We start from the raw sequence: 10,969 nt of genomic DNA on the forward strand, positions 1-10,969 counted from the left end.
TCAAATGGTGTGTGTGTGTGTGTGTGTGTGTGTGTGTGTGTGTGTGTGCTTGCGTATGGATTGAAACAAGGTTACATGGCCCAACACAATGCCGCCTATTCTCACTGTGCATTTCAATAGGCCACGGGTGGAGGGTAACAACAACAGTGTGGTACAGTATCTGTATCTGCACTGGCTGACACACACACACACACACACACACACACACACACACACACACACACACACACACACACACACACACACACACACACACACACACACACACACACACACACACACACACACGCGCGCGCACAACACACACACACACACACATACACACACACACACACACACACACACGCGCGCGCACACACACACACACACACACACACACACACACACACACACACACACACACACACACACACACACGCGCGGACGCACACACGCACGCATGCACGCACGGACGGACGGACGCACACACGCACGCACGCACGCACACACACACACACACACACACACACACACACACACACACACACACACACACACACACACACACACACACACACACACACACACACACACACACACACAGATCCCCCTTTCTCTCTTGGATCCCCATTATTATGTTAGTCTCAAACTCCAGGAAGAGCCTTAAGGTGATCCGATGTTCCTGTTGCTTTCTTCTGTACCCCTCAACCTTGTGCAAATAGAAAGGAAGAGGTGTTGAACATCCACCAAAAGAAAATACATTTTGAGTAAAGATATATTATTCAAGCAGAGAGATGTTACTGCAACCCTTTCCCCCCCCTGTGACAGTTTGTCGGATGCTGTCAGCCCCCCTTATAACCCCCTTCATGCATTTACCAAACACCTCCTCCTCTGTTTAGCCTCAGACCCTCCCCCTGTTTGCCCCCTTCCACCTGACCAACCAATGGGAGCAGACGGGCTTGTTCTGATAATGGGAAGGGGGGGGGGGGGTGACCTACTGGACAGGACCAAACACCTTTCTAGTCAGACAGGCAGGAGCAGAGGGGCTGGGAGAACTAAAGAGATCTATCTTCACAAATCTGCAGCTTGTTAGAGGAGAGTTGTTGAAACGACCTGTTGCTTCCTCTCAATGGATCCTTATATCTGCAGGTGTGGAGGAGTGAAGGGGCTCCAAGAGGCTAAGAGCTGAGAACAAGACCAGGAGAAGAAGAAGGAAAGCAGGATATACACAAGAAGGAAGACTCAACAATTAACAGGAAGGAGGAAATCAAGAACATCTGACACACACACACACACACACACACACACACACACACACACACACACACACACACACACACACACACACACACACACACACACACACACACACACACACACACACACACACACACACACACACACACACACACACACACACACACACACACACACACACACACACACACACACACACACACACACACACACACACACACACACACACACACACACACACACACACACACACACACACACGGCAGGGCGAAGGTTTTCGGACGTGGGGATGTCTGTAAGGATGGAGGACGACCTGGTGGCTCGGAGCCGGGCTGGGAGCTGTGTTGATTTTTACAGCGTCAAGGTAACTCTATTTCTTTTAATAAAATGTGAGGAAATGGCTGAAAGAAATGAAGAAAAACCCAACTTTCATTTTATAATCAAATGTCTGCAATTCCGTTTCCTTTTAAGAAGTGTATGTCCGTCTGGGTAATGTATATATTGCGAGGGAAGTCAGAGAATATAAGGGAATTTCACAGGAATGCACCAGAATGTGTTTCACCACTTGTTGCACACACTTGCTGCATTTCAGTGTGAACACGGTCAAACAAGGCATGACATACGACCTGTCGCTGAACATGTAGGATTATTTACAGCTCCCTTGGGAACCTATTTATCTGAGCACTATGACTGTGACTGTTTCTTTTAGAAAGAAAGTGTGTGCATTTAGGGCATGCAATGATAATCAGTGGCAGATTGCGATCATTATAATAAATATATGTCAGATATTGATATTAATAGGTTTTCAATATAGATATATATATATATATATATATATACACCTGGCAGTTATATGCATACGTGCTGATCAAATGTATGAAATAGGGGTGTAATGGTTCACAGAGGTCAACAAGAAAAAGCAAAATAAAGACCCAAATACATAATTCCAGGTTTGTGTTTTATTTATTTTGAACAGTAGTGCAAGTTTCAGTTTAACAATAAGGAACTCTAACACAGTTAAAAACAAATCACAAACAGTACCACACACACACACACACACACACACACACACACACACACACACACACACACACACACACACACACACACACACACACACACACACACACACACACACACACACACACACACACACACACACACACACACACACACACACACACACACACACACACACACACACACACACACACACACACACACACACACACACACACACACATAATGGCTGATGTCAAACTACAAGGTTCAATAAGCTGTGTGACGAAGGTAACTTCGTCACTGTGGACTGACGGCTTGTACTATTGCACATGTGGTTTTATTTTATAAAGTGTTTCTCTTTCCCCATGTCTGTTACTCTTGAATATGTTCACCCGGTGCCCTGTGTCTAATTGCCCCCCCCCCCCACCTGTGTCTAATTGCTGATTAGTGTGTGTGTATTTAGGCTCTGTTGCCCTGTCTGTTAGGAGGCTGGTAGTGTGGTGTAAAAGCCCTGTGGTTGGTGACGGTGTGCACGTGTTCAGCCGGATTGAGGCTGTGAATCATGGGTCTGATTTAATAAATGCCCACACCGGGTTATATTTTGGACGTTCTGCCTCTGCCTCCTTGCTTGATCGGGCCGCTCAATTGTCAGCTTCACAATTGGTGTCAGAAGTGGGATTGACCAAGTGAGGAGGTGAGAGTGATGGAGGAACTGAGGGAGATGATGAGATCACTCCTGCAGCTTCAGGCAGCAGTTCGCACCGAACGGGAATCCAGAATAAGAGAGGAACGGAGACTCCGGAGGCAAGACGGCCGATTGGCTAAAGGCTTGACGGGCACTAACTCTGCTGCTGAGGCATCAAAGATCCTGGCGGAGAACCGGACATTGATGCAAGAGCAGAAAGAGGAGATGCGCTTTAGTGGTGGAGGCTCGTCTGATACGCCTGGCAGAGGAGAAGAACATTAAGGGCGAGGAAGATGCTCTTCTAGCTGAGGAGGAGCGGGTGAAAAGGGCCGAGAATATCCGTCAGGAGAGAGAACGTCAGCTGCTAGAGGAGCTGGAGAGAGGAAAGGGCGACAGGCAGAGCTCGCGGGCCAGAAGGCCAGAAATGAGGAAGAAGAATCTAAATGGGAGGAGCTGGTAAAAATCCTAGAGGAGAATAACCGCAAGCTGAAGAGCGAACTGGAGCGAGCGACCGCTAAGAAGCTGGAGACAGTGAACAGTAGCCTACAGCGTCACCTGCAGCGCAGCCTGGAGCAGAAGGAGGAGCGTGAGAGGGAGCTCATCAGCATGACGCAGCAGATGGCCACGCTGATGCAACTGCAGCGGTCCCGGGCGGATCCCGCTCAGCGGGAGAGGCAGCAGTCCCGGCTCTCTGAGAAGAGCGGAGGGATCCAGAACCTCTGGATGAATTCTATGAAACGTCTCAGGAAGAAACTGACCACTTCGCAGCACATAGAAGAGTTCTAGAAACACCGGGCGGAGTGGAGACACATGGAGGAGAGCAAAACGTCTAAAACGGTTAAGACACTGTGCTTCCTGGGGAGAGGGGACGGAAACGTCACTGTGGACTGACGGCTTTGGGCCTTGTACTATTGCACATGTGGTTTTATTTTGAAAAGTGTTTCCCTTTCCCCATGTCTGTTACTCTTGATTATGTTCACCCGGTGACCTGTGTCTAATTGCTGATTAGTGTGTGTGTATTTAGGCTCTGTTGCCCTGTCTGTTAGGAGGCTGGTAGTGTGGTGTAAAAGCCCTGTGGTTGGTGACGGTGTGCACGTGTTCAGCCGGATTGAGGCTGTGAATCATGTGTCTGATTTAATAAATGGCATATTCGTAGTGTGACTGCATGTACCGAATCATGACGTCCAAACCGTGACGTTACAGGACGAATACGTATACCGTTACACCCCTAGTATGAAATGGTTGAAAAAAAGTGTTTCAGACCCGTTTGTTTTCATAAGCTGATACAAATCTCCACAATACAATAAAGCTCACATAATGACGGTGTATTTAGGAGGATAAGTGCAGCCGTTGTTACAATCACTTCTCTGTGCCTCTGTTAAGGCCAGCAGACCAAAAGAGATTTGTATCGTGATTGCAAAAAGCTGAGCACTTCGAGGAGGGTCTGAGCAGGTTGACGCTCAAACTGCCTCTGAAACAAACCAACCTCCCTGCTTTCTCTAGGCCAATGACCTCAAAGTGCAGCAACAGGTCTGTGGTTTAGGATCAATCTGTTGATCCTAAAATGTGAAATGTAAAGCTTTTGTGCACCAAGTACATCCTTCTCACCCTCCAACTGTTGGGCATTTAAAACCATCACACCCTTATATTTAGTATTTAATGTTAACACATCCAGGTGCACTGATGGATTGCAATGGTTTTTCTTTATGATAGTCTCATTTGATTGGAATGGACCCTCAGGGGGCTTCCCCTTAGGGTATTGTGGACAACAATCATGTTTTGGACACATAGAGTTTATTTACGTGTGAATTTGTTGACGGTATACAAAAGTCTGCCGATAGAGAGGCGAAGTCACGCCCTTCTACTTCCGGTCCATGGGACCTTGTTTCGGAAAAAGTATGTATTGAAGTCAATGGAGAGAGAAAACGTATATTTCGATCCCGTTTGAATTGAGCCATGAATTACACATGTGATGTTTGTCAATCTTAAAAAATAATTTCCATGTCAAAAAAGTTCCAGTTTGTCGTAAAACTGTTGAAATATAAGACTGTGAAAAATACGCAACTGGAAAGACTACAAATCCCAGAGTCCCGGTCCCACATGCTGGCTCTCACGGAACCGACTAACTCCCCTTGTGTGTGTGCACAGCTCTCAACGTGCCCAGACTTGGAGTGATTTTCATACTTTAATACTTTCCACCTCGTTCTGAAAGAAAGAAGTGAGATGTTTCAACGTGACGGCCGTCTTGGTGTGTGGTGCGAGACGGGAGATGTAGTTCATTGAGCGGTTTCACACAAGAAAAGTATTAGTTCCCAGTTTTACGACACATTTTGATTTTTTTTACTTGCAAAATTATCTTTTAAGATTGACAAACATCATGTGTGTAATTCGTGGCACAATTCAAACGGGATCGAAAGATAATCTTTCTCTCTCCATTGACTTCAATACATACTTTTTCCGAAATAAGGTCCTATGGAGGTCCACCGGAAGGGGAGGAACTTCGCCTCTCTATGGAAAGCAGGTGTACTCGTCACTGTAATGCGGATGACTTAAGGTTGGTGACACATCTTTAAACAGTCAACAGTGGACTATCAAAGTAAAGCGATACATGATGCAGTTTTAGAAACAAATGTGGAAGAGATACTGTATTGAGTTTAGGGGCCTGTCTATGTTCAGTTCTGGCAGCAGATACACTTTTACTTCTCCAAGATTTGGTAGGCAGTGAAATATGAAATACCTGCAAGGCTGCATGCTTTCTATGATGTAAATATTGTTCACCTGATAGAAGTTATTAGACTGCAAAAGGTGATTTGAACCTAAATTACACAACCATCTTTTCATTCATCACTTTCACCAACATACAGTTTATCAAGGGTACATCGTGTGTGCCGTGTTGGAACGAGACAATGACCTAGTATTGTGTGCGTCTGTCTTCTCTCTTCTCTTCACCCTGCTGTGAAAAACAAAGCCTACATCTTTGTAAATTATTTTCTGCAGGTTACTCTCCGTCATCTCTGACTGTGTTATGTGCACACAAGATTACAATTAGGGTGTATGGGAGGTGTGAGTCGGTGAGCACAATAGAAAGTCAGGCGGCATCATGTGAGGGCACACAGACTCAGAGGAATGCTGTTTTTGTGCAGCGAGACTTGGCTGCTATTATACAGAACAGCCACTTGCAATTATAGGCTTTGATAATAATAAACAGACTTTACCAATATGTGAATTTGTCATGCAAATGTAAAATCAGGTACTATAATTCATATTAGCATTTATAGCCTAGATATTAAGGTATACATAATGTTTTAGGTACAGCTTTACTAGCTTCCACTACTATAAACTCAGTCAGTTGAAAGGTTAAGTATGCATGATTTGTGGTTAGGTTGCTTAAATGTGCATGGTTCTTTTAAGAGAAAGGTAATATTACTTTATTAAAAAACATTACAATATACAGTATGATCACGTTTGAGATTGAAACCCATGACATAGTGTGTGTGTGTGTGTGTGTGTGTGTGTGTGTGCGTGTGTGTGTGTGTGTGTGTGTGTGTGTGTGTGTGTGTGTGTGACTGATGGTCTGTTTGTATTCAACACAGCCCGATGAAACAGTACTAAGGGCCTCATGTTCGATGCTACGCCAGTAATACAGTCTTCAATATACACACACCCACACATATTGAAAGCTCTGAAGCCGTTAAGCTCATTAAAGTGATCTCCTGACTCTTCCAGGTATATCATTACTGCCCCAAAGTCATAACAGATCAGGCCATACTGATGCACTGTATATGTATTTATACATGTATGGTGCCTGTGTATATATTCAGGGTTGTGTGTGTGTGTGTGTGTGTGTGTGTGTGTGTGTGTGTGTGTGTGTGTGTGTGTGTGTTTGAGTTCTGACCTAACGGATTCCATGCATGTTCATGTGAGTGTCCCACCAAAGTCTTCTGAACAAAAGTGGAATCTAAAACATCAAGTCAAACTTCCAGAAATGAAAACCGTTATATCGCAAAGAGCAAAGGCTTAACCAGTTAAATGTGAATAAATGTATTATCTTTTCAATTTACACACGGCATCTATTGCACGTCTGTCCGTCCTGGGAGAGGGATCCCTCCTCTGTTGCTCTCCCTGAGGTTTCTCCCATGTTCCCTTTAAACTGTGGGTTTTCTCTGGAAGTGTTTCCTTGTACGATGTGAGGGTCTAAGGACAGAGGGTCTAAGGACAAAGGGTCTGAGGATACAGGGTCTAAGGACAGAGGGTGTCGTATTGTCATACTGATATTCTGTACACACTGTGAAGACCACTGAGACAAATGTAACATTTGTGATATTGGGCTATATAAATAAACATTGATTGATTGATTGATTGATTGATGGAGGGGGGGGGGGGCAGAGAATTTGTTCGATCGATGGTCTTTGTGTTTTAAGCAACTATGTGAGTTAAATGTGTGGATGTGCGACACCTTGCGATAACCGCTGCTTCAAACATTGATATGTAACATCAACCCTGCTCTTAAGGACTCAATACCAGATTTTGACCCGTCTTGTTTGACTTTAGATTTGACTTGAGACTTAATTTGAGAAGTCTTTTAACTTAATTTAGACTTGCCACAATGTTATCAAGACCCTACATTTGTCTTTGACTTGCCCTTGAAGATGTCAGTGTAGACTTGGACTTCTTTCAATTTACTTCAAACTTGCTTTGGCAAGATTAAAGACTTGCCATCATCTTTCTGCCAAAGATCTAAAAGACTTGCCTCAAGACTTCTTTCGAGAAATGTTAAACTTAACTTGGTCTGGCCCTTACAGAATCAAGAATAGACTTGGCCTTGGAAATTGTCTGGAACTTTTTACATTACATTACATGTCATTTGTTAGACGCTTTTATCCAAAGCGACTTACATACTCAATACACAATCCCCACAAGAGCAATTTGGGGTGAAGTGTCTTGCTACCCCCTGATTTGAAGTCCAGCACACTATCCACTGAGCCACAGCCTCCCACTTGAACTTGACCTTGTAGAGGTTGTGGCTAATAAGGACTTAAGACTCAACTTGAACTTAGGCGCTTGAGTTTTAGTTAGACTTACCCTGACTTGGGGCAAGACTTAAAACACTATGAATTTGAGGGCATGTAATCTTAGAGAAAGCCTCTGGTTTTCTTTTACTATTGGGGATAGATTTCCGATCCAGATCAACTAGTCTTTTCTCTTGAGTTTCTCTCAGCTCGTGGGTGGCCCTCGTGGCTGGGTGAGGCCCCCTTTACAAGTCCTCATCACAGCTTTGTTTCTTCCATATCCAAGATGAGCAAGGCATTCAGTGTCAGGCTGCATTACGTCTCCTCGGCTTCAGACAGTGGTCATGACACGGCGGTTGTGAAGTCTGAGACGTCGAGATGGCGGCAGGAGGTATTAGGCCAGCTGTATCGGGGAGATTATGTCCCACTGACCCCGGGGTCCCAGTTTAGAGACCTGGAGAAGGAGAGGAGGTGAAGGGAAATTAGGATTAGGGGAAAGAGACAGAAAGAAAGGAGAGGGGGAGCAAAGGGTTGGTATGTAGAGAGGGAGGAAAGGATAGATGAAAGGAAGGAAGGAAGGACAGGAAACAAGGATAACGTTTTTGATGAGATGGCTTCTGGCAGGATTTAGTTTCCGATAACTTTTACAACTCCGGCGAGAGGTAGCTCCCTCTGCTGCTGCTCCTGTGAATGGACTGAAAACAGCCTCACCAAATTGACCGGACTGCCTTTTTACTTTTGTAACACTGACCCTAAGCTCACAAGTTTGTTGTGACAACAGATGTGTGTTACAAAACTGTAATGTCACCGTTTTATTTGTAAAGCACATGCAAAACTCTCCTCAAACAATAGGTGATTTCAAAACAAATTACCCTTGATGGTTACCATAGAAAACAGATAAGTGAAAGTTGACCTATACCTTTTCTGCATCGGTAAATCAACATGTCTGTATTAGATACCAACTGATACTTTTAATGGCATACACTGAGGGATTATCAGCCCTTCTCAATTTAAAAAAAAAGATTGCTTACATATCTTGCCATTCAAAGCAGCACACAGAGTTAAGCCCTACGCAAGATCTGCATCTTTAAATGTAAGATTTAACAACATAAATGATTGTTTTACATGTAAGAAAAATCTCATGGTTGGTACTGCATTGGCCACGTAGCATTTAGCATTAACATTACATTACATTGCATTTAGCTGACGCTTTTATCCAAAGCGACTTACAATAAGTACGTTCGACCAGGAAGACACAACCTTGAAGAAAACAGAATCATATAAGTACATCAGGTTTCATAGAGCCAAGCATTTCAAGTGCTACTCAACTGGCTTTAGATAAGCCAGTCCTTTATTAGTATATAAGTGCTTTGTTAGTAATTCTATCGCTCGAGGTGGAGTCGAAAATAAGACATTCTTCATTTGAGTGGGCTAAAAGAAATGGCCAGGCAAGGCAAGTTAATTTATACAGCAACACATGGCAATTCAAAGTGATTTTCAAAATTAGGAGCATTAAGTTATAGTGCAGCAGAAACACATTATAAAATACCATTTAAATACCTTTAAAATTGTCATTAAGTTAAGTAATAGCTGCTGACAATTACCCTGTGTCATGAGTGACGAGAAATGGTATCTGCTTCGAGTCTGCGGTATTTCTCTGCACTTTATCACATCAAACAATCGTAAAAATGTCACTGATGCTTAGGTTTGAGTCGTGACTTAGGAGCGTGTGCATGTGGCCCGACAACACTGTGTTTCCATAGCAACAGCAGCAACCACAACTGTTATCCTATCAGCAGTTGATCTTCTGAGAGTGAGCATGAGAGATTGTTTCCAGAGCGAGGAGATTGTGATTTGTGCTTGGTTGTTGCAGTGTGTGTGTGTGTGTGTGTGTGTGTGTGTGTGTGTGTGTGTGTGTGTGTGTGTGTGTGTGAAGTCCTTTGGTCATTAGGTTGGGTTATTATTAAATGGGTTTTGAGGGTGACCCAGTGGAGAAACATCCAGAGGTCTATCTTTATCAGTCTGAGCATAGTGTGTGAAACCTGATCGTGAAGATGAAGATAAAAAAGGATTCACTAACTGATAGTCCAGGAAAAGAAGAGTCTACTGAAGAGAAGACATGTGGACGAGATGAAAGAAAAATATCCCTCTCAAATTGGAAAAAGTGATTCCTTTACATCAGGGGTGTCAAACTCGATTTCATCACGGGCCACATCAGCATGAAGGTTGCACTCAAAGGGCCGGTTGTAACTTTAAGACTATATAAAAATACATATATAAATATTTAATATATATAAAATAATGCATTATATTACATTATTGCCTCTGCATTGGATTGTTATGGGATAGGATAATAACTTCATAATTAACTACGTCTGAAAGCAGAAGTCTAGGGCAAATAATTGCAAGTCTCTTCAGTGAGGATGTTACAACATGATTTAAAAAGAAAAGCCAAATTCTGGAAAAAACATTTTGAAAAGAAAGTGACATTTTGAAAAGAAAGTGACATTTTGAAAAGAAAGTAACATTTCTTTTCTTTTCAGAAAGTAACATTTTGAAAAGAACATCTAATTCGGAGAAAAAGGCAAATTCTAAGAAAAAAATGCATATTTAAAAGAAAAGGCAAATTCTGAGAAAAGTCAAATTTGAGATGCATTGTGGGACATGTAGTTTTTGGGCAACGTGCTTCTGTAAAGTAGCATCTAACCGTATAATAAACTTATTATATTCTTTGCAAGCTCTTGTGGGGCCACATAAAATGAAGTCGCGGGCCGGATTTGGCCCCCGGGCCTTGAGTTTGACACCCCTGCTTTACATGGAACAAAATATGGAAAAAGAAGGCGAATGGTGGATGGTAATATGTTTTATTGTGTGCAGGAAAATGTGGCAAGGAACATGTTTTTTGCCTTTTATTATAGCATAAAGGGGTTTAGGTCAGACGCTGTCTAAGGTTTTGGAAACGTCTAAACATATCCCCGTTGCTAATCTGTATGAGAGTGTGCAGATGTGTGTTTGCCTTGTACAAACGGCACAGATT

General features: G+C 43.3%; 1 protein-coding gene across 1 annotated transcript in view; it reads left to right on the forward strand.

Moving 5' to 3' along the window:
• Positions 1-1,458: 1,458 nt before the first annotated feature.
• Positions 1,459-10,969, forward strand: part of arhgap20 (Rho GTPase activating protein 20) — a 73,448-nt gene continuing 63,937 nt past the window's right edge. Inside the window, exon 1 of the mRNA XM_034110030.2 lies at positions 1,459-1,600. Coding sequence (XP_033965921.1) covers positions 1,526-1,600 — 75 coding nt within the window. The 5' untranslated portion in view covers positions 1,459-1,525. The remainder of the gene's footprint in view (positions 1,601-10,969) is intronic.

Source organism: Pseudochaenichthys georgianus, chromosome 21 (genome assembly GCF_902827115.2).
Source record: "Pseudochaenichthys georgianus chromosome 21, fPseGeo1.2, whole genome shotgun sequence".
In the NCBI taxonomy this organism is placed as follows: Eukaryota; Metazoa; Chordata; class Actinopteri; order Perciformes; family Channichthyidae; genus Pseudochaenichthys; species Pseudochaenichthys georgianus.